Genomic DNA, 25,196 nt, shown 5'->3' on the forward strand with positions numbered 1-25,196 from the left:
TATTGTACTATTATTGTAATTATCCGTTTTATTCAATTTTGCAATTGCCTGTTGCTTGCAAGATTGCGCTTAGATGTATACACATATACGTATGTGTAGTATAACACTCAATACCTGTACAGTGAGAATTGTTGTATATATCAGAGATTGGAAGTGACGTTGTTATATTGCGACACCACTGGCGATTCTGCCAAGTCATCGCCGCGCCTTGGCTACGTCATCGTATTTATTTAGCAATGCGCGCACGGACTCGTCGCCGCGGGGCTATTTCACCACTGGATGTAATATTTGTCGCGTAGGTGGGAGTATGTCATTGTTATTTCTGGAGATTACGTAGTTGTGTCAACCAACGTCTATATAAGGTGGATGCACATTGTAGCGTCAGTCATTACTTATACGGATGCAGTACAGTGAAGTAGTCTACTAGATCAAGAGGCCTTAGGTGGTCAGCCAACCAGTGTGAACGAGAGATGGTGAAGACTCAGTGAGCCATTATTGGTCATTGAGAGAGTGAGACCAAATGGTTGGTCCGTCACTTAGTGGAAGACGCGGACGCAAGGCTTACCAAGGAGTCAGAGAGGGCAACCCTGGACCTACCAAGAGGTCATACCATATTGACTTACAAAGAAGTCAGATGATATGGAGAAGAAGCAGTCTCAAGGATGTATCACCACGTTAGGCGTGACACATCTACAGTAAACACCAGAGCAATGGATTACGTCGTAATTACACTAAAAGTGTTGAAGGTACAGTCAAGTGAATCAGTGAGGGAAATATTTCGTATAAATTGTTAAATGTCCGGTCAAGAAGAATTCAAATTCATGCCTAGTTTCTTTCAGTTGCAATGTCATAATTTCATATTCTCATCTGTTTTATCGCAACAAGACTCACTATTTTTTGATATATTATTTAAAGAATATATATTGTTCTATCAAACGAATTCATAGTTTCATTTCATTGACAGTAAAATATCTTAACCTCAAAATTAATGGGGAAACCGCACGCCAATCTCCTTTTCCCAGAACTTATATGGTATGTTGTCAAAAGTAAGCTTATTACCCCACACCCTAGAGATAGTCAAGAGTCTCATTCTATTATTGCTGTACTGAGTGACAGCTGGCGCCCTTCAAATAACGTATCTGTAAGTAAGCAGGTAACAAGTAAGTGTGAGTACAAGGTTCGACAAGTGTGTAATTTATTTAATGAATGTTAATTTTCATAATTTCCATTATAAATGCAAATATTCAGAGTTTTCAAGTTAAATGCAGATTTATATGTTTGTAAAGTTAGTCAGACAATTTAGGAAGTTCTCACCTCTTCATTTCTAGCATTCTTGTATTTTCGTCGTTCATCAATCAGGTCTAGTATCTCCTGAGTTATCCACTGATTCTTAGTTGATCTTTTCTTCCTTCCTAACATTTCTTCAGCAGCCCTACTGACTTCATTTTTCATGACTCTCCACTCTTTCTCTGTAGTGTTTCCTTCATCCTTTTCATTTAGTCCTTGTGCAACATGTTTCTTGAAACAATCCCTCACACTCTTTTCTTTCAACTTGTCTAGATCCCATCCTTTTGCATTCTTTCCTTTCTTCAATTTCTTCAACTTCAGATGGCCTTTCATGACCAACAAGTTGTGGTCAGAGTCCATGTCTGCTCCTGGGAAAGTTTTGCAATCCAACACCTGGTTTCTGAATCTCTGCCTTATCATAATGAAGTCTATTTGATACCTTCCAGTGTCTCCAGGTCTCGTCCACGTATACAGCCGTCATTTGTGGTGTTTGAACCAAGTATTAGCAAGGACTAAATTATGATCAGTGCAGAATTCAACCAGCCGACTTCCTCTTTCGTTCCTTTGTCCCAATCTAAATTCTCCTACTGTACTACCTTCTCTTCCTTGACCTACCACTGCATTCCAGTCTCCCATCACAATTAGATTCTCGTCACCTTTTACATATTGTATTAAATCTTCTATCTCCTCATACATTCTTTCGATTTCTTCATCATCCGCTGAACTAGTAGGCATATAGACCTGCACTATTGTGGTGGGCATTGGTTTGGTGTCTATCTTGACGACAATAATTCTTTCACTATGCTGGTCATAGTAGCTTACCCGCTGCCCTATTTTCTTATTCATTATTAAACCAACTCCTGCATTTCCCCTGTTTGATTTTGTGCTGATAATTCGGTAGTCGCCTGATCAAAAATCTTGTTCTTCCTGCCAACGTACTTCACTTATACCAACTACATCTAACTTTAGCCTATCCATCTCCCTTTTCAGATTCTCTAACCTACCACAACGATTCAAACTTCTAACATTCCACGCTCCAACTCGCAGAATGTCAGTATCCATCTTCCTGATGATCGCCCCCGCTCATGTAGTCCCCACCCGGAGATCCGAATGGGGGACTAGTTTACCTCTGGAATATTTTACCTGGGAGGAAGCCATCATCAGTACATCATTCATACAGAGAGAGCTGCATGTCCTCGGGAGTTAGTTGCGGCTGTAGTTTAAGATTATATTATGTCTATTAAAACAAATATTGATCTTTAAAATGGCTTAAAATGTAAGTGGAATGAATGACTTAAAATGTTACTATAATATATTATATATATATTATATTGTAATGTATTATTAATGTATTTGCACACGTTACATGTGTGGATTAGCATTCGCTAATTTTTCATCATTTTTAAAATGTCTAGCTTTCTTCTTTTCCATATCTGAATGTCTTGCAAATTAGTATGCGTAAGTAAAGTAGGCCTAATTTATGTACGTTGTTACACGATTAACTTCTCTCTCTCTAGTCATCAGCTGGTTGGCAGCAGCTCTCCTTTCTTCACGTTTCAGTTTGTTGTGGGAGTCGCATCTCGTGTCATCTATTTCCGTCATGTAGTCTAATCTTGATCGTTGTCTATAATTTTATTTCCTCTATGGAACTGTCTATTATTTTCTTCAATCACTCATCATGTCCAAGTATATGGCCTATTAGATGATCTCGCCGTCTTTTTATTCATCATAAAACACCTCTTCATTAGTGACTGACGCTCGCTGCAGCTGTAGGCCGACATGCTAGGGCTGTGAAAGTAAGTTCTCGTTCGTGAACCATGGGCAACGGCTGAGTGGCCTAGTAAGTGGTCCTGAGAGTCGGGATACCAGTTGCTATAGAATGGGAGTGGGCATCTCAGACATATTCTGAGTCATGGCCCTCCTTGTGCTCAGACGGCTAGGACTATTCAATCCACCGGTGGTCCATAACCCGTTAGAGGAGAGATCCTCACTTGGACTATGTGTAAGTAGGGTAGCATCCTGCTTCATGAATTTACTGAGCTCAGAATATTTTAAGCAAGCCTCGAACCGTGACTATAGTAACCCACACCCACCATAAGAAATTTAAATTAGCGTTCCTAGGCATATTGCACGCACGATGCGCCAGCGGCGACTGGCCTAACCACGGATTTGGTAGAGAACCTAATATTTCACAACCCTAGAGTGTTGGCCTACAGCTGGAGGGAGCATCAGTTGGACATTCCTACGATAACTTTAAAACATAATTGTAAGCGACGTGTATAGTTCGCATCTCTAAAAACATTTTTCATTGATTTTTTGTTATGTTGATGTTCTTAAATTGTATTATTTCATTATTTATTTCAATAATTATAATTGTAAACACTTGAGGCGTATAGTTTCAAACATGGCCAAGTCCGTTGAGCTGTTTTTTTCAGAAGCAAAAAACTCGTTTAGGATATTAATTCGTATATATTCCGACACCTTATTCTTTATGTTGCTTAACAGAGGCTTCTAATTCATTACCATACAATTTTTACAGTCTAAATATACTACATGAATTGAAAAATGTATTTAAAATTTGGACTTGACATGTTTGAAACTAACTACTGGACTTGGCCATCTTTGAAACTTAGATTAGAAAATTTGGTCTAATATGCATTATTTCTGCTTCACCGTCTTTTGGGTATGCTTAGGCAACAGTACCTTAGAATAAAAGCATCTTGTATAGCTTTAACGGGGTGTGCATTGTATGCACTATGATAGTCTTTTATATCTTTCATTTTCAGTAGCCTGCACTTTTTTGTTCTTCTGTGACTACAGGTTGGGTATTGTGGTAAAGACGTCGTGGAATACGCAAGGAAAATAGAAATCTAGATTAGGCCTATTTTCCTACTTTATTTGGAGCAAATATGATTAGAAATGATATAAGATTTATTGAATAATCTTCAAAGATTTTTATTTTAAACGTTATGTTTGTGTAAAATTACTCAACATTGTAACCAATGTAGAGGCTAGTTAACATTTAAATAGTGTATATTCTGCAAATACTGTATGTAGATTCATATAGTTACTTCAATGTATATTCTTCATATTATACCTATTCAATACCATCGTGCCTTCGAAACACATCACTGAGCCTTGATTGAATCACCACTAACAACACGTTGTTGATTGTACTCATCTCAGCTGTTTTTCCCTCGTGCGCTTCCAGATGGATCACGTTGCCGCTTTCTGGAATGGCGTTTATTTATTTCCTTCATTTTATTGCACAGAAAATATGAATACTATTAAAAACGACCAATTAATTATATATATTTATTATTTATAAAATATTTATAAAAATACACGCAAACAAAACCACCACATCTGATTCGAACAAACTTCAGTCAACCATTTTACCGGAAGACACCACGAGACTGGATAGCGCAGGGTTATTGGCTCGTGCGGGTTAACAGGGACTTGGCCGACTTTGACATGAAACGTCATTCTTTGCTGTCATTTTAAATGAGATCTGGCCGGATTTGAAACCCACCTTCGTTCTCGTTGTATTCATCTTGTAAAGAGGAATCCATGGAAGTCAAAACATCGGAACGTGCAAATATGGACTTGGTCGTGTTTGAAACTATACGCCTCACTTGTTTCTTTGTTTTTGTCATAATTATTTTACGTTCAAATATAACCTTAAATTAAACAGCGTAATTGTTTTTCATTTTTCAGCACGTTCCCTCTTTAGGACTTTTCTTTTTGGTCCTTGCAAAAATGTCCTAACCAGCTTTGACTGTATTTTAGTTTGTTAAAACTTCTCATGTGATACATTAAAAGGCATAAGTTCACCCATTTGCAAGCTGTACGTGTTCAATGATTACATGCATTGTACATGTTTTTCATTGTATACACAACTGGTTCATCTAGTGAAAGAAAGACAATCAAGCGCAATTCGAGCTGCTGTTCTACTAGAATCCTTAGTATCATCTTGAAGAATTCAACAGGGTATTTCCTATTCATGTGAGCCTTGCAGCGCTATTTTCACTAAAATTCAATTAATTTTCTGCTACATTTTGAAAATATTCATATTAAGTACCCTATTGATGTATTAGTGAATTTCATTAAATTTATTTTGTACTCACTTTTGTCCACAGCTTTTCAAATGAGGAAATTAATTTTATGGACATTTACAGAACTCATGAACAGTGTAACAAAATACAATCAATATTCCTTAAAAAATTGTTAGTAACATTGAATCATGTTGGTTCTGTTGTTTGTTGATAGAAGTTTAATGTTTTTTAAAAAACAAAGCATACAGGGGTGTAGAGAAACAATCAACCCATACAGAATTGTTGGAAGTGGGCATTAAAAACCACTAAAACTGAGGTCTCAAAACATACAGTATATGTGGAGCTAAAGCAAGGTACTTGTAAAATTATGTTACTTGGCTGTATAAACGAGTTTCTGTTTTTTACTTGTCCATTACAAGTTTCCTTTCCCTCAAAGCAGATTTTCAGATATGGTTAAGGTAAGGCCTAACATCAGAATTGGATTCCTCCATCATTGAGCACAACCTAAGATGTATTAACATCAATTATAGCTTATTAGTTTATGTATTTTTAATTTATATGCAATTAGGAGTTTATGTTACTAGTGCACAACATTTATTTTTTTATATGTTTGTACAGACACAAAGGGATGCAGGATGTATTTCAGATAACGTTTATTTACATGCATGGTGCATGCAGTCCTCAAATGTGTGGTTCTTTCTATGTATGGCATTGCAATCAGAGGATGGTGTGGGAGGCAGTGGAGAAAAGAACATAAGTCACATAAAGATACACATTATAATGCAAGATAATAACATTTATTCAACGAAGATGGCAAATAGAATTATACTTACAAATTCAATAGCAGTCTCGAAATATTCTTCACAAGTCATGCAAAGCTACTTGTCTATATCTAGCACCTATATTTATTCAACACAAATGGCAAATTGTCAACTGCAGTCTCCGTAAGTAGTGCGAAGCTACTTCTATCGTCGAGCACCTACATTTAACGTTTACAACAACAGTCACAAGTCCTTCAGGTACGTTAAGTTACGGGGTTAAAACATTTTACAGAGCTTCGAAAAGACTGTCTAATTCTTCCTCCTGCACACTGGTCCCATCTCTCAACAATAGCAAGCATTTTCATAAGTGGTACAGAACAATGTCTGTAAGACGGTACTAATGAACAACATATTCTTTAGCTTTGGCCAATGTCAACAAATCTATCAACTACTATTTTCTATATAATCTATACAATTATAATGCTATTGGACTAAAATCCAATATTAGTCATTCTTCATCTACACAACATTGTTTTGATGCTGCTTACAATACTAATATAAGAAAGACCAAGAAACAATTTTACCACATAAAAAAATGTGTTGGCAAACAAACAGTCATCTCATTGCTGATGCCCAGGCATGTTATAACATACTAATCTCCTAACAGATTTTACAGTCACTGAAAAACAAAAGAACAACAAGAACAATAAATTCTCTTTGGACTTGCTAATGTTCCCAAGACATAATCGGGATTTCTATGTAATTAACACCAGTGGCCAACCAAAGGTACAATGGTAACCATGCTCAGATACTAATTAGTTTTTCGAAGCACTGTATAAGGTTTGCTAAACATATGACTCTTCTTCATCAGTGGAATCCATTCGTAATCTCGGACACGGTTCGAGCAGTAGCCGACGTGACACGACATAGCGTTCGGACTGACTGCTGTTTCCCAAATGATAAGACGTGATCGGCGCCCTGTAACTCGGGATCACGCTTGGGGGTGGACGATAGGGGGGAGGTCGGTTACCGTTGGCGAAAAGTGTCCTCAGCTGTGAAACACTCCAAGAGATTTCACCACAAACATTTGGAGTGTGATTGGGCTCTTCTGTAACTTTAACATTTTCCTCTTCTTTCTCACCGGGAGGAGGAGGTAGGGATTTTGATCTCTGAGATGCCCTGTTTCCGCCATCCCTGTGCCTCAGGCGTCCTCGACGTTCCGGAGCTTTCTTTGGTGTTTGTGCTTCAGCAGATTCCCACTGCATTGTCTCTTCAGCAGTTGCATAACAACTCTGAGGACGAACTGCAGGAGATTTGGTAGGCGTAATGTTTGGCGACGTATCTACATGTACTGGTGGCAGATGGCGTAACTTAATGTCCACAGAGGTACGTTTCGGCGGTAGGGGAGGAGCTACAGTGTCATGGCGGCTAGCCACCGGTGAGGAGGTTGGTAACTGTGCAACACTGTTGTAATGAGAATTCGGAGTGGAAGTTGTAACGGTCGACTTGATGGCACGTTGTTCTGAATCGCTAGAACTTTCTTCTTGAATATTCACAGGGGCTGCATGGACGAGGAGCTCCGACGGCGCTGAACCATAAGCGGTTTCCCACGCAGAGTTCGCAGCCGCACAGTCCTTGCCTCGAGAGTTGGAACGCGACACGTGAGGCGTGGAATCGTCATCGGAAAGCGTGCTCGAGTCGTACGAGCGGTCGACCTCGTCCAAAGCTGAGATGTGTGGGGTCGAACGGGAACGAGACCAGTCTTCCATGGACGTTCGGGTAGCTTTCCGATGGCCACCTTGTTGTAGTCTGAGACTGCTATCCTCATTTCTATCGGATGAAACAATGTCCTGATGCAAATAAGAATGTCCCTGGGAATCTGATTCACTGCACAAGTGATGAGCTGATTTCGACCTTGTTATAGGAGTGTTTGGACTGTAACGGGAAAATGTTGGATCCGAACTAGTCGATGAATTAAGCGGAGGGGGTGGTGGAGGAGCACATCCTTTTCTGTGCAGGGCAGGCCTCTTGAGTCCCGAGGTACTGTTTCCATCATAAGAACTGGGTTCAGTAATGTCATTGAGGAGAGATTCTTCAGAAGCACTACGTCTCATAAGTCCACTTGAGTTTGTACTTCTATAATTATGGTGGTGAAGACCACCAACACCAGACGATGCACTGCCACTGCTGGACCCGGACATCTGATGGCTCGATTTTGAACTGGCTGGACTACCCGTACCTCCACTGTTGAGCCTTTTCAGATGGGATCTTTGTCTGAACCAATCTTGACGTTGAAAGTTAGGGTTAATGACGCCGTTGCTGCTCGCGTGACGGCTCGGGCGGGCATAAACGGAGTCGTCTGTCCTGCAACACTCTTGAACACGTTCCTCCCAGCCACCATACACACGAACGTATTCTCGAGTGGTAGGGGGGGCGAGAGCAGAGTGGCTGGAGTCTGTTTGGTGGACTGTTCCTGTTGGTGTTGATGTAGCAGCAGGAACGGAAAACGAAGGTGTCACCTACAACAAAAGAAAGGTGTCATGTTAGAAAGAGCTAACAAATTGAGGACAATATTTAGACAAGTTCAAGTTAAGTAAACAGATGGTGAGCAGCAATTTACCAGATAGGGAATAGTTTTTTTAACCTGTGCTATGATGCTCTTCATATCTACTAAACAGTCACAAAATCATTACCAGTGTTTTAATCCTCAAATGGCCTAGTCCTTTTTTAATATCATAAATGGTATCAAAAACTATACGATTTTGATATGAGCAACGAAAAATATCTCATTTTGTTATTACCACAAATATCTAACAATGATCTTTTAATATGCATACTTTTCAACATAAGGCTATAATATGAGAATATAGTATAAATTGTCACAAGTTCAGAATTACCTAAAGCAGACCTGCATGAAAATGAAGTGAAATGAGATACAACTGCTAACTTCTTCTTTCCAGGCTTTTTTCCAATCAACTGGGGCTGGCACTAATATGGACTGAACCCAGTTTTACGGCCAGATGCCCTTCCTGGCACAAACCCTACATGGAGGGATGAATTCACTGTTGTGTACTTCTATGGTGGTTTGTAGTGTGATGTGTTGCATGTAAATGAAGTTTTGTATCAAGATGATAAAAAGCGCCCTGCCCTCGAGCTAGAGGATTTAACCAAACACGCCTAAAATCCTCAACTTGGGCGAGAACTAAACCTAGGACCCAACCGGAGGCCACTATGCTGACCATTCAGCCAAGGAGCAGGAATTTTGAAAAATGCTACAGTATCACACGTATTAATACTATACGGTGAGAATTATACAGTAGAATGTCACACAGATTGATTTCACAAATATCCAACTCAAACTAAAGGCTCATAACTCACCAATGAGCGAGAGGTTGGTGGACTGCATGATTGCAGGCGATATAATATGGGTTGATCTTTTCTCACTCGGGTGCAAGCATAATGCACATTGTTTCCTACCGAGCAAGTGGCTGCGCGGCTTATATCACATAGCTACCAGCTTGCATTCAGGAGATAGTGGGTTTGAACCTAACTGTTAGTAGCCCTGAAGATAGTTTACCATTTTCACATCAGCACATGCTCGGGCTGTACCTTAATTAAGGCCATGGTTGCTTCCTTCCTACTCCTAAGTCCTTTTCCTATTCCGTTGTCGCCTTAAGACCCATTTGTGTCTGCGTAACGTAAAGGAAATAGAAAAAAAACCATTCCCATTTAAGTATTGATTATGTGAGGTTTAGGGAGAGGTTTTATAAAAACTATGATGTTATCATCCATAATTCTAGAGTGAGAAGCCATAGTAACATAGAAAATAAATAAAACACTAAATAAAATGTAATTATGATGTGATCATTTAATTTACTGCTACCCAATGAATTCATAATGTAAGTTAATAATGAACATTAATCAATATTAATAAGAAGTGCAAATGATAAAAGCTTCCTACTGAGTTAGCAATATACAGATTGAAATAAGAGGAAAAAATTGTTTGGTATGGAAACATGACTTGGTCAGGGAAGCGTGCTGTTAAGAAGTTGATACATTAATAAAAACCACCTTTCCAATACATAGCAATCCTTTATATTTAGGATAAAATCATTAACAGATATTAAAATTAGGACAAGTTTCGATCATACTTTGTGAGCATCACCAGCCAGAATGACCTAATTCAAGGTAGGTTTTATCCTAAATATAAAGGATTGCTATGTACTGGAAAGGTGGTTTATATTAATGTATCAACTTCTTATTCTGAATTCCAATACAGCTCTATAATGAGATTTACAACTTACAAAGCTTGCTGTTGCCATATTCTTAATCACAGTCATGGATGAATTCAACAAGTGTGTAAAACAGAAGTTGACAGATAAGGCCCTAATGTTCAAAGGTGATGGGGAGAAAATGAAAAGGATGTACAAGAACAAGTTGATGTACGGAATAAGGTGGTAGAAGAGTAAAAGAGTAGTGATGACAAGAGGAAGGAAGGAAGTAAACAGAAAACAAATGGACATTGTGAAAACCTTCAAGTACCATGAAAGTGTAATCAAAGAGGTTGGAAAGATAACTGAGGAGATTGGAAAAAGAGTGTAACAAGCAAATGGTTTTTACCAAAGTGTGAGGGATGTACTGTGGAACCAAGATATTTGAAGGAAATGCAATGAAGTTCAGTATTCAAGTTAGGCCTACTACCGTATTTAGTATTACTACGCATATTAGACCCCTTTTTTCCCCCGACTTTTACAGCCAAAAATAGTAAAGGGGGGGGGGGGGTCAAATATGTGATAACCTCAAAATTTTGTGCAGCGAACACATGACTTCTAGGCTGTAAAGAGCTATAAATTGTGTATGTAAACATTCTATACTATTATTTAACAAACTCAGAATGTATTTAAGTTATGCTGGCTATTTTCATCGGAAGGCAGCATTTCTAAACGTAAAAAGACAATAAATGGTGAACACGACTTTTAGGCCTACGGTACACATAAAAGTCTGTTTTAGTTACTCATATCACGTCATTTGTTACATCTCCTCCGGTGAGGTTGCGTCAGGAAGGGCATACGGCCATAAAAACTCGCTACGAAGATTTGTCTCACTTCATACTCGATCCCGTAGCAAAAGGGATAAGGGTATCGTGTTACATAAATAAATATTGATACAAAAGAATTTAATGGCCAGTCATTTGTCTCCGTCAGTTCAGCAGTAGGCCTACCACACAGTAAACCTGATCACTGCTTTCATTTGAATTATCGCCGTGCGCCGCCAACTTCCCTGCCTTGCTACCGGCATGTCGGTAATTTAAGTGATGTCATCTTCACTGCCATCTCGTCAGTCACATCAGCCATGCTTCATTCTCTTTGAGACATGCACTGCAATTGAGTGTATACAAGGTCCCGTCTTTTTGAACCATTTAGAAATAATTTCGTTCCCGACTATAGAGTCTAAACAGTGTGAATCTATTCCCAAATGGTTTCTGGAGATGGTCCCTGATATTCCCAGTTGGTGTATATGTAGCAGAAGCCACTTCTTCCGAATAAAGCTGTACTGTAGAAGGCATGCCAAACCATCAGCTGATAACTAGCATATGTTACGAGTTGTACTTCCGAATGTAACACATAGTAACTGGAAACATTCTTTTGAGAACTGCGGCTGTTGAAACACAGACCCTATTTTTAAGTACATTTCATGCTTGTTCTCCACATTTATCACATCAGGATTTATGTAAACAGCTGTCCATGAGATAAGACAGACCACATTGTTTAGGTTAGGTGTGCCAAAAGTTCCTCGACGGAAAGAATAAAAACAAATAACAGGAAAATATACCATATTTATGGATATCTACAGGTGTGGTGGTAATGCGTTTTATTATCATAATGTTTAGTTCCGAACGTTCGTTGCGTCTTTTTTTATTAACGCATACCCTAATATGTTTTGTTTGGTGTCTCCGAAAATCGTTTAAAGTGCGTGGGGACATAAAATTATTATTATTATTATTATTTGTTAGGTACGTTGGCGAGTAAAACAATTGTTTTAACTGGATAGCTTTGATCATGTTTTAAACTTACTTATCTCCAAATATATACCTATACTTTGTTAATGATCTTGCCTGCTGTATAAACAGCAACAAATGCGAATATTTCTCAACTAAAGTGAACTCATTTTCTCATCCCGAGGTGGTACAGCTCTTTTTAGACACACCCCCAGTGGAGGGGGGTTACATGTACCGCTTTTTATCCTATATCAACCTTCCTGCCATTCGTAAATCTCTGGCAGTATGGTACCAGGAATCGAAGTCAGACTCCTGAGAACAGCAACTAATTGCGCTATTACGCTGGCGGACATTATTAACTGCAAAACACAGACATATAGCATGACCGATGCATGCTTGCAATGCGCGGGTCGGACACGAAGCTAGGCCTATTCACCTATTTGTGCGACTGACGTCATCAGAGCTGCAGTAGACCTTCGCTATGCAAGCGGACATTTCTTAACTACGAAGCACAGATGTACCGCATGTATTTGACGCGTTTTCATTGCATAGGTCGTATGAACGAAACTATTCACAAATTTGTGCGATGCCATTGGAGTTGCAATAAGACTTGTACCCACTTTGAAGCGGAATCGTTGTTCTTCTCTGATGAATTACGTTGGGGGGTCTTATATGCGAGATTTACTTTTTTCACTTTCTTTGTCTGGAAAAGCCAGGGAGGGGGTCTAATACACGAGTAAATGCGGTATCTACCTATATAGACATATGTAACGGGTACACAGACAACAAAACGAGATGTGAGTACAGTTCAGGCGACGGAGATGAAATTCCTTAGAGGTATTGCAGGGAAGATAAGAAAAGACAGAATTAGAAATGGAGAGACTAGCAAGAGGATTGGAGTTTTGAAACTACAGGACAGGATAGGAAAAAGCAAGCTGAAATGGTATAATCACATGATTTGACTGGAAAAGACCAAGTTGCAAAGAAATTATGCCCAGAGAGATCAATAGGAAAGAGACCACAAGGAAGGCCTCAGAATAATAATGTTGTTGCTTTTTACGTCCCACTAAGTACTTTTACTGTTTTTGGAGATGCCACTGTTCCAGAATCTCATCCTGCAAGAGTTCTTTAGTATGTCAGTAAATCTACTGACATGGGATTGACGTATCTGAGCACCTTCAAATACCAGCGGACTGAGTCAGGACTGAACTTGCCAACTTGGGCTTAGAAAGCAAGCACCTTAACCGCCTTGAGCAACTCAATCCAGAAAGCCTCAGAAGAGGTGGATGGATACAGTGTAGGAGAGTATAGAAGGGAGGACAAAAGATATAAGAAATATTAGAAGCAGGAAGAGAATGGTGGAGAGACAGGGGATGATGGAGGTCATTCATTCATAACCTGACCCAGGAGAGAACTGGAAATTAAGACAAAGGAAGAGTCTCATACCTCAATCCCAATACAAGGATTGTACACTTCAGATTTTAAACAGTTAAGCTTGTAAGTTCAATCACCCGTCTGCTATTGTCACACCAACAAGAATGCTTACCTTATTGTGAGCATGCATATCGTAGCACGCAGGTTGCGTTGGAGGGTACAAGGCTCGCCCCGATCCCGAGCTCGTCGACCCGCTCTCTTCCTCGTCCGGCGTGTACAACTGAGAGTCCGACATCGTTAGTCCAGAATCTCTGCTCAGGGACATCTTGTCCTTACGAGGAGGTGGACATGGTTCCATCAGTTCACGTTCTAAGCTGTCGATTGACGAGTCATCCCTCCTAAGACCACCCGCTGCAACAGGAAATCACACCCATTTGTACTTCACATGAATATATCACAAACATCAAAATCATGTTATACTGAGCAAATGTCTTTGTATTTAACTGAAGAGAAAATAATGAATCAAATGTCATAATTCTCAGTTGACCGGTGGTTGGGGTGACTTATTTCAAGAAGAAGTACCACTAGGCAACCATCCTCTCTGAACAAAGTGGAAACAAAAATAAAATTTTATTCAACGAACAAATTTGAAGGTGAATAAAAGAGTTCCATGTTTATTCCTTAAATGTACGTAGTAATAATTTATTTTTTATTCATTTATTCATACATTCATTATCAAAAACAACATAGCGCCGAAAGTCAAATTCCAAATACGTGAATGTATGACTACCTTTGACAACAGTTTGATATTTTAAGGAAGGTTCAGAAGTCTCATCCATGATACTGCTCAACAGTACAGCATGCAATGCACAACAGTTTAGGGTATTATTCAAGAACAAGACTGTGAGGCAAAGTCTACTTTATATCCACCAAAGTCACCATTTTCTTATTCATAGTTGAGACTGCAGAAAGTCAATGACCATACTTTGACTTCACAAAGTTGACTGTAGAGGATAAACATAATCCAGTTTGTGAAGATCATGAAGATGTCCAGCTGCATATACTCCTCCTTGGGTCATACGAGATGCGCAAAACCCACCTGAGTTCTACAGGGATAGCGAATTTAACGTAGATACAAATTCGATATGAACGAATAGTATTAAACATCTTTGCCATGTTCAATGAAATCAAAGAGGACTACTAATTCCTCCAACGATACAACTGCTAATTGTTTTAAGACATTATGCCACGAGTAAGTGTGAATTAAGAGACTTATTAATTTATTGTTTACTGTAATGCTTTTATATGTAACTGATTTAATATGTTAAATGAATAACCACAATGTTCAAGTTATAGGCCTTATTATTTTTTTTTTTTATTACTTACGAAGTGTAAGCCTGCCAACAGTCAGCAGAATAATTAGAAGTGTATTTGTACCGATTGCCAGAAAAAGACCTGATTTGGTCAAGTTTTCACAAGCTAACAATCTTTTTATTTTCTTCCATGGATGGGAAAAAAAGTTCACCATGAAAAATTATGATATGCTAGGCTTGATCAGAAATAACTAAAAATGCTTGAAACATGTCGCTCTTCTCTTGCTTTCTATTATTATTACAGATATTATCATTGCCAACCTCAAATACAGTTCATAAAATACTGAATTTGCAAAGTATACTTCAGCAGAAGTTGATTTTGGAGAAAGTAGCATCTATGAAGCAGACTTACAGCAAAGTTAGATTTTGCTATCAAAGTAGACTTTATAAAGTAGCCGCTCAAAGCCTTGTTCTTGAACACAACCCTTAGTGCCATTAATAGTAGTAACAGTGAAGTAGTAAAACTCACAATGTAGGCTATCAGACTCCTCAGCCCCGCTGTCTTGGCGAGTGGGATCTCTCTCGGGCGGGTCTCCCAGCAGGTGAGGAACGTGAGGACCGACCAGCAGCTCACAGTGGGTCACCAACAGCTCAACGAGGGTAGGTATTGGCCGCGAGGACGCTGGTGTCAGAGCCGCAGGGGTCGGCGCCCAACACAGACTTGAACCGACGCACACTCCAAGGTTCGCAGGGGACATCAGGTTGATGGACGACCGACGGGCGATATGGTGGAGAACACACAAGAACAGTGACAACAGGGACAAATTTGCCTTTGGCATCTGGTCCAACACACTGAAAGAATACAAAGTCATTGCAATGAACATGAGATTAATGTTTAAAATCCAATTAATGTTATACACCTGCCATATTTTGCAAATGAAATTATTTAAAGAATTCATGCTTCTCAATTTCAAATCTGCTTTTCTAGAATATGGTGACTGTACATACCTTTTGATTCTCAGCAAACGCTCCTGTTCGTCTGCACACTCTAGAGCCTCCATCCAAAGAGGGTAAAGGTGGGAACACAGCAGTGGGTCAGGCAGGGACCGAACAAACTCTTTGAGCAGAGTAGCCGTCACCATGACCGGCACATGGTCCAGCTGCACCTCCTCCCCAGCATCCATCTTGTCCCGCAGTTCACGGACAAGTCTTGCATTCGCTGACTTGCGAAAGATGCCTTGGGTGAAGGGGCCTTTCATAAAAACTTGCTGCAGCATAGCCTGAAAATAAAAAGTAGCAGTGAGAAAACACTCGAGTTAGGTGAAGTAAGTTGGATAAACGCGCTGGTGGAGGACAGAACTAACCATGACCGGCCGAGGCATGTTCTCGCCGTTCACAACTCGAGACAGCGGCAGACCAAAGAGCGTGCCTGTAGGAGCGTCTACACAGTCTTCCCCCTTGCTGGTGCTGCGTCGGAACACCTGACGAATACGGATAGGGGTCTTGCGGCTCTTCTTGCTGCCCTTCTTGCTCTCCGAACTGGGAGTGCTCTCACTGGCTTTACGCTTACTTCTGTTGGGCAAAGAGCACTAATCAAAACCCAGTATTATGGACCACAAAGAAAATACTACAATGCAGAACAACCAATTTAATATTTGTACTCTATGGCTAAATAAATGTTAAACAACAAAACTCTTGCAATTGCCTACACATCTGTAAATTTTCAGTAGAGTTTATGTAAGGTAATGTGGTGGTGGTGGTGGTGGTGGTGGTGGTGGTGGTGGTGGTGGTGGTGGTAATTACTGTTTTAAGAAGAAGTATAACTGAGCAACCATCCTCAAAATAGTTCATGTAAACATACATATGTGGGGATGGAGGCACTTCCATTTATGTGGAGCTTGCCCTTTCTCTATCTGCCCCTCCTGGATTGTACAAGTAGAATTTAAGGAAAATAAATAAATAAATAAATAAATAAATAAATAAATAAATAAATAAATAAATAAATAAATAAATAAATAAATAAATAAATAAATAAATATAAAAATAAAATGAAAATGAAAACCTACAACCTGTTTTCCAGTCATTGACCGGGTCAGGGATGTAATGAATGAAGCGTATGTAGGCTGTTAGTACGATGGGATCGCCACTCCCAAAGTGATATATTAATGACTGATAGATGCAATGAAATGAGAATGGAGATTGTTGCTGGAATGAATGATGACAGGGAAAACCGGAGTACCCGGAGAAAAACCTGTCCCGCTTCCGCTTTGTCCAGCACAAATCTCACATGGAGTGACCGGGATTTGAACCACGGTATCCAGCGGTGAGAGGCCGACGCGCTGCCGTCTGAGCCACGGAGGCTCAAAAAAAATAAGTAAATAAATAAAATAATAAATAAATAAATGAAATAAAATTAATACATAAATAAATTTAAAAAATTTACTGCCGAACACATCAACTGGTGTTTTAAGTTTCTGTATCAAGCATTCTATAGACGTTTTAGAAAAACTGGTTCACATAATCGGTTGTATTTCCCATTGATGGCATCAAAAAGCAGGAAAACATCCATCAATGAAACTCTGATATTGATTCCTGAGGTTAGTTTCTATGTTCTTTCTTTTTTTTTCTTTTTTTTTTTTGGTAACATTTACTGTACATCGTTTTCGATATACTCGAAAATCAAACAGAGTCGAACTTGTAAATCTTGTTTACAAGCCGAGAACATGGTTTTCTCTGGGATTTATTGATGGAATAAAACGTTTAATAATCCTGACGAAATTGAGAATGTTTTGGACGAAATAGTTGCAGATGAAATTTCAGATGGTGAAAACAGGATGCCGATTGATGCAGTGACAGTGGAGGTAATGAAGAAAATTTTGGCCTACGATTGCTTACGGATAGTATAAATAAATAAGAAATGTATTTATCTATCTCCAATAAAATGATGTCCCTAATCCTAGAATTCCTGAACATTTCACCCAATAGTTAAGATATTAAAGTAACCTTGTAAAATAGTATAAAACAGACAAAAGTGGCTAGTTCAGAGAGATCAGACACCCATCACTAAGCAGAACAATGAATGTGATAAGAGTTCTTGTACAATGAAGAATTATATTTTTACCACTTTCTTCCTGCCCATCCTTATTTTACTACAAACATGTACTCACCTGAGAATGAACTGGCATTTGGCCAGAGGGTCGGGCCCATGCACGTTGTTGCAGTGATCCAAATCGAAGCCCTCCTCTGTACTTAGTCCATCTCGTAAGCAGCTCAGCTTGATGGCAAAAGGGCGCTCGTGACCAATCAGAGGATATGGCGATTCCTCGCGAGCAGTCTTGGCCCACAGCTGGAAGTCATCGGGATCAAGACCACGCATTTCCAGATGTTGCAGAGCCAATCGAATGCACGACCGAGCTGTCTCTTCAGGGCCGATGCTGAACGTCTTGCACTACAAGCAAAACATTAAATCTATTTAGAAACAAAATATAATATGTATTTTCAGAAAGGAGAAAAGAGACCAAGGTCAGTAATGAGAGTTAGTCACAACACAGAATAACTTCCAGTTGTCAAAACAGCCAAACTCGTCCTTCACAATAATATACAGTTAGGCCTACTTGAAGAGGCAGGATAGAAATACATCCACTATCCCACTCAGTCCAGCAGGTGGTGTTGGTGATGATTATTGTCGTAAGAGGAAGTACAATGGAGCAACCATCCTATATTAACACTAATCAGAAGAAAAGTGGAAGAGGACCGACGCTTCAAAAATGAAAGTATCGGCAAAAGAAGAAAAAAGGGCCACAAAGGGCGTGGAAATCTCCCCAGGCCTTGCAAACCTAATACCGTCGGATCATAAAAGAAGAGTTGACCAAAGATGAAAGGAGCCTCACACAAATGGAAGCAATGCCAGACACAGCTATGGGAACCGTGGTCGTCAACCCACGCTCTCAAGTTGAGAGCACCTGGTACCCCTTCTAGTCACTTCTTAAGTGGATGTATTCTACCGACCCCACCCACTAGGGGATGTAGAAACTAAACCGTAACTTGGGTTAGCGCAATGTGCACTTGAGTATTTTATTAAATTACTTGGAGCTAGAATTATGCAAGGTGTAATCAGACAAGCAGCACAGTTGTATTGTGACATCTGATTAAGCAACACATTTAGCTGCCAAAATTTGCTACTTCTTACTGCTAGCATAAAAGTGTCCTTACGCACATCAGTGGAGAGAGGTAATGGACGAAGACTTTTGTCGTCTCCTAATTTCTGTTAACTGGGTGAGTAACTCATTTGATTAAACACATGCCCCCTTTTCTGAAGGTTGTGAGATCTCATCTTGTTGCTATCAGTTGAGATTTCATAAGCATTAAAATGTGAGAGGCCCGTGTCAGTAGATTCACTGAAACCTCTTTCCAGGGTGGAACTTTGGCACTAACAGTTTCTTAAACCCAAAAACAGTTAAAAGGACATTTATTCATCCTAACTATTTATTTCTCCACTCAAATTTTATAAGCTAGTAAAGAGCTGAATACAGAGCAATCTGTGATGACACACTGCAGGGACTTGGTCGAGTCCCACCATCTGCATGTACAACAGAAATGGTCGATGGTATATGCTCTCCTGCTAAGCTGTCGGACACATGGATAGTACGTTAAAGCCCAACTGCAAAGGAACGTGAACGACTGCCAGGCTCAGTGGCTCACGTATTAAAGCTGACTTCATGAGCGTAAGCTGGCTAGTTCGATTTCTCTTCAAATGGGCGGTATTTGAAGATGCATTTACCGAAACGTAAAATAACGCCCTCGGGACAAAATTTCCGCAAATCTATGTCTCTAAAAATCGTAAAATGGAACGTAAAAAAATATATATTATCACTGAAATTAATTCAGGACTGTTTCCGCACACAGTCGCTGATTCTCAGGCGCCAGTCTCGGCTGCTGCAATATCTACATCCGGTCAGATACGGGACGTTTCCTGACCAGCAGCAACCATAAGAATGTTCACTTCCTGGTGGACTATTTGCTAATAGTGCAGTGAAATACTCCCAGAATACAAAGTACAAGATTCATTTTGAGACAATACACGACGACATCAGAATTTCTGTCGGCCCACGTTCTCAAGGTATGGCAGTGAAATTGCCGCTACCCACTCCGCCTGGTTCGAGCAGTGTGTAAAGTGGGTCAGGACAGTATTCAGATAAAATAAAAATGATGGTCACTTAACGTGAGTTCTAACTGCTAATGGTCCGAGAGTCGGAACTTTATCCTTCACGAGTTCAACATGGAAACAGTACCCACCTTAGCAGGAATCGAGCTCGATGATGAACCAACTGCGTCACCGCTGTCGGCGCACGATTTTTTTTAAACATAATCAAGCAAGCTTGCTGCACCTATTTCAACTGTGGCCGCCTTGGTGACGATGTAACACAGGTATTAGGCTTTTTACGCTTTTGATTATGTAAAACAGAGACAATAATAATAATAATAATAATAATAATAATAATAATAATAATAATAATATCTTCGTCTATTGAATTTCATCCAGACAGACACCGGGCCGTGGACATAGCCAGTATATTTCTTTCCACACTAGGAGTCCTGCACTCTACATGAAACTGTGGCTAAAGAATATTTATTTTCCTTCTGATCCCCAGACGCTTCCCCACTGCCAAAGTAAACTCCACCCCAGTGAACTGTGACCTTCCGGTTAACATTGGAACTGCTCCACGCAAACTGAACTCGACACTTTCCTACTGACTGCCTGTGTGGGACGGTTGGAATTACCTTTCAGATATATTAGAAAAACTGTTATCTAAAAACAAACCATTCAAAACAGCAAGACACACTGATTTATTATGCCTAAGTAAAGCAAAACAATAAAGTAAATATTAAAATATAATGCAGAGCAATATGAACCTCTCATTACACTAAAAAAAAGAAGACTCAAGACTGGCGATGAAAGCATCCGCCTTCTATGGCTGAATAGTCAGCTCAGTGACCTTCGGAAGACACAGTCTACATTTTAGCTCCTCCCCAAGACCTCAACTAAGATTTATTCCATTAACTTATTTCACCGAGCAAGTTGGCCGTGCAGTTAGGGTCACGCAGCTATGAGCTTGCATTCGGGAGACAGTGGGTACGAACCTCACTGTCGCCACATCTGAAGATAGTTGTCCGTGGTTTCCCATTTTCAGACCAAGCAAAGTGCAGAAGCTGTGCCTTAATGCACGCCACGGCTGCTTCCTTCCCACTCGCCCTTTCTTCTCCCATAAGATCTATTTACCTCACTGCGTCGTAACGCAAATTTAAAAAACTTTCGCGTTTATACTATGGCGATAACCGTTGTTTATGGGGCCATCAAACACATTTTTAAACTGATAAATGTTCCTGTGGAAAGTCCGAGAGGCACTTCCTGAAGCCTACCACCATACTCTCGACTGATATCAACCAGTGACATAACCGTTCTCCTACGTGCCACCTCGAGTTTTATTCTATCATATTCAGGTCATGTTAGCGAGATGTACCTCGAGCAAAATGTTTGAAGACATTAAGACAGGACAGTCGTAGAGATCACTGAGTCACGGCAGAGATGACCAATACCTATAGCAAATGTTGAAATAAAACAGCACGTCGCGATGAAACACCTCAACTATCGCTTCTGGCTTAAGTGCCATCATTTCACAACGGAGGATCACAGCTATCCAATAAAATCGTCTTAATGCTCCTCGTCTTCCAACATAACATCCTTCCTGCAGGCTCCACATGATAGTTCCAATAAGAAGCACCGTCTAAATTGCAACGGACCTCTCTTATATCTTAATTTGTTAGAACGCAGTTTTTAGAAAGGCGGTATGGAACGACAACAGATTAGGGCAGTGTGAGATGATGATGATGATGATGATGATGATAATAATAATAATAATAATAATAATAATAATAATAATAATAATAATAATAATAATAATAATAATTAAAGACATCTCCGTACAGGTCATGAAGACCCTTGGAGGGGTGGAACGTAAAGCCTTGCACCATCCGTAACTCGGCATTTGATTGACTAGGTGGTTAACTCTATGCCCGTCCGCCTTCGTCCCCCAGGAAATGAAATGGCAAATGACTTTTAGTGCCGGGAATGTCCGAGGATATGTTCGGCTCGCCAGGTGCAGGTCTTTGGATGTGATGCCCGTAGGAGAACTGCGCGTCGTGATGAGGATGAAATAATTAAGACGAAACATACACCCAGCCCCTGTGCCAGCGAAATTAACCAATGATAGTTACAATTCCCGACTCTACCAGGAATCGAACCCAGGACCCCTGTGACCAAAAGCCAGCACGCTAACCATTTAGCTATGGAACCGGACTGCCCCCAGGAATTAACCTGGTACTCATCTTTGGTGCATGCTGAGTGAATCTCAGGGCCCATGTGCACCTTCGGAAGCAGAAATGTCAATTGTTAAATTTTTCGACTTGCTAACGGGGAATCGAACCCACGTCCTTCCGGGTGAACCGAGTACACCTTTACTGCCTCGGCCAGGCAGCCCTTTTAATAATAATAATACGGCCTCAGCTACCGGGTACCGGCATTTATGTTACCTGCGCGTCAATTTCGACGTTCCATTTTATTCCATTAGATGACAAAATAAACCAGATCTCTATATCTGAATACTTAGTTCATGCTGTCGGGTAAACAAAAAATGTGTCATCAGACATCTTCTACATGCCGACATCGTACTACTTTTTACCGCCCTTTAAAAATCCGACCAGCTCTGCCGGTCTTGGAATCCTGAGGCCGACACTCTACTGTTGACAATTCTTCCCTTACTCGTTTGGAGAGCTGGTCAGACAATTCTTAAGATACTGCTGAACCACCGAGGCCCTTTTACCACTGCACGAGCCCTCAATAAAATATATGAAGTATGCAACAGAGAAAAAAACCACTACTGTAAACTTTGTAACTTGTCGGAAATGTTTCTTTCTCCACTTCAGTGATAACTGTTCTAAAGTAATTATACAGACGATTATTTCAGCGTTCTATTGACGCACATTGCGGGTACGTTTGTAGTACGATGTATACTAGCTTTTTTGCTAGTGGCTTTACGTTGCACCGACACAGATAGGTCTTATGGCGACTATGGGATAGGAAAGGCCTAGGAGTTGGAAGGAAGCGGCCGTGGCCTTAATTAAGGTACAGCCCCAGCATTTTCCTGGTGTAAAAATGGGAAACCACAGAAAACCATCTTCAGGGCTGCCGACAGTGGGATTCGAACCCACTATCTCCCGGGTGCAAGCTCACAGCCGCGCGCCCCCGAAGTATGATGTATGTACAGACAGGAGGACATGCAGCCCTCTAGCTACACGTTGTTAACACCTTGTTCAGAGCTAGCCCTGTCCACTGTGAAGACCGATTAGTAGTTAAAAATAAACCTGGTTCTTGGAGAAGCAGGTCACCCCCAGCTAACAAGCCAGTCTCAGCACAAATAGACAAACCAATCAGGTCATCTCTCCAGCATACTGTAAGTTTAAGCTATTGCATGATACTATCTCCAGACACAGTATCTTAATGGTCTGGATGCCACCTTGTCTTCCAAACAGACAAATAACAACGTGCAAAACACCAATGATGGATCCTAAAATTTCTTAAGAAAACACTAGTAGAATCTCCCTCTAGGTAATGACTGATAGTTCCCAATTTAGCCCACTTAAATTAGTTCCTGAATACAAATCTGGAAAGTATGGCTTCTTCCTTAACAAAAGAAAACACACTATTGAACAACAATGGAATGGAATCTGAAGGATACAGATCACAGGAAAAGAAAACCCTTCTAAAAGGAGCTGTTGTGGTCAGCCGTGAATGGAACTTCCTTTCGCAGGAAGTCAGAGGGATATCAAACCACGGAAGATTTAAAAGTATGTGCTCAAAATATCTCTATGAAACGAGCTCGTAGTGCGACAGATTTTTTCTTTTTCTCTTCATCCTGGCCTTTCTTCTTCTTCTTCATATTATTATTATTATTATTATTATTATTATTATTATTATTATTATTATTATATCAATCAACAAGTGTTACAGAGAACTCAGCTGTGGTTCCCGTATAGTTAACCTTATCCTGAACCCCATTTTTAAATGTTTTTCGTCGAAACAACACAAAAAATTTTATTCGTTAGTGATATACTTTCTAGAACTGGACAAATTAATTGTAAATATTAGTAGGTTTGTCTATATTATTACCTTATTACTATTATTATTGCAATTCATTGTATGTTAATTTTTTCGCAGGTATTATATTATTATACTTAGGAAACGAAATGTTAATTTATATTGTGTTTTACAATAGATATTTTATGTACACTTGGATAGCACAGTAGCATAGTAATTAGTTTGTCTCTTGTTTTTAATTCCGTTATTCAAATATATGTTATGCTATTTATGTATTTCATTGGTTAAGTGTAAGACAGGTACATGTGTCCCTAACTTTGCCAGTTAAAATAAACCATATCTATCTATCTAGTATAATAAAATGATCTTGGTTAAAACAAGTCTTTTTATTTCTAGGTGAAGCAAGAAAAACGATGGGGGAGAAAACCACAACATGAAGATATTAAATTTACACCACATTAATGAAATAGTTTGGAAAATTATTTCAGTCGAATAAAAATCTGATGATGTTCTTCTAAGAAGGAAATAAGCCATTCTTTGTTTAATAGTGTGTATTTTTATTTCTCGGCTACATGGCTAAATGGTTAGCCTGCTGCTTTTGGTCACAGGGGTCCTGGGTTCGATTCCAGGCAGGGTCGAGAATTTTAACCTTCATTGGTTAATTCCGCTGGCACGGGGGCTAGGTGTATGCGTCATCTTCACTATCATTTCATCCTCTCTCGACGCGCAGGTCGCCTCCGGGAATCAAATCAAAATACCTGCCCCTGGAAAGCCGAAGTCCTCGGACACCTCCCGACACCAAAAGTCATACGTCATCCTATTACATTCTTCTTCAATAGTGTGTATGTGTTTTTACACGAATGCTATAGTGTAATATTCTTATTGAACTTGTGCATTCGACAGACTGAAAAGCTTTCAAGTTACATTTAACTGAGTGGACACTGGAAAGTATGGCTTCCTTCTTAAGAACCAAACAAACAAAAAAGTTTACGCATTATCACTTCCATTTTACCGCACCTACGTGCACTTGCTTTTATTATAAAGGTATCAGACTGCGCGCTGGAACACCTTCAATAATGCATCTGAACACAGACCGCACAATAAACACGGCAAATCCGTGGTATTAAAATGAAGCAGACATACTGGGAGTCGAGAGCCCAAAAGAAGTGAAATGCAAACATAAAACATTGTATAAGTTCTCTGTATCAGCGCATCCTGCTCCATTGAGGGACAAACGTACGAAGATAAGTTTTG

General features: G+C 39.8%; 1 protein-coding gene across 7 annotated transcripts in view; it reads right to left on the reverse strand.

Annotated features, from left to right (window-relative positions):
• Positions 1 to 6,123: 6,123 nt before the first annotated feature.
• LOC136858688 (uncharacterized) overlaps positions 6,124 to 25,196 on the reverse strand; it is a 748,600-nt gene continuing 729,527 nt past the window's right edge. For all 7 annotated transcript variants that reach the window (XM_068225668.1, XM_068225667.1, XM_067138420.2 and 4 more), the window contains 6 exons: positions 17,956 to 18,236; positions 16,153 to 16,360; positions 15,797 to 16,068; positions 15,318 to 15,640; positions 13,648 to 13,886; positions 6,124 to 8,622 (listed from right to left, as the gene is read on the reverse strand). In XM_068225668.1, coding sequence (XP_068081769.1) covers positions 6,949 to 8,622; positions 13,648 to 13,886; positions 15,318 to 15,640; positions 15,797 to 16,068; positions 16,153 to 16,360; positions 17,956 to 18,236 — 2,997 coding nt within the window. In that variant the 3' untranslated portion in view covers positions 6,124 to 6,948. The remainder of the gene's footprint in view (positions 8,623 to 13,647; positions 13,887 to 15,317; positions 15,641 to 15,796; positions 16,069 to 16,152; positions 16,361 to 17,955; positions 18,237 to 25,196) is intronic.

The sequence above is a fragment of the Anabrus simplex genome, chromosome 1, assembly GCF_040414725.1.
Source record: "Anabrus simplex isolate iqAnaSimp1 chromosome 1, ASM4041472v1, whole genome shotgun sequence".
Classification (NCBI taxonomy): Eukaryota; Metazoa; Arthropoda; class Insecta; order Orthoptera; family Tettigoniidae; genus Anabrus; species Anabrus simplex.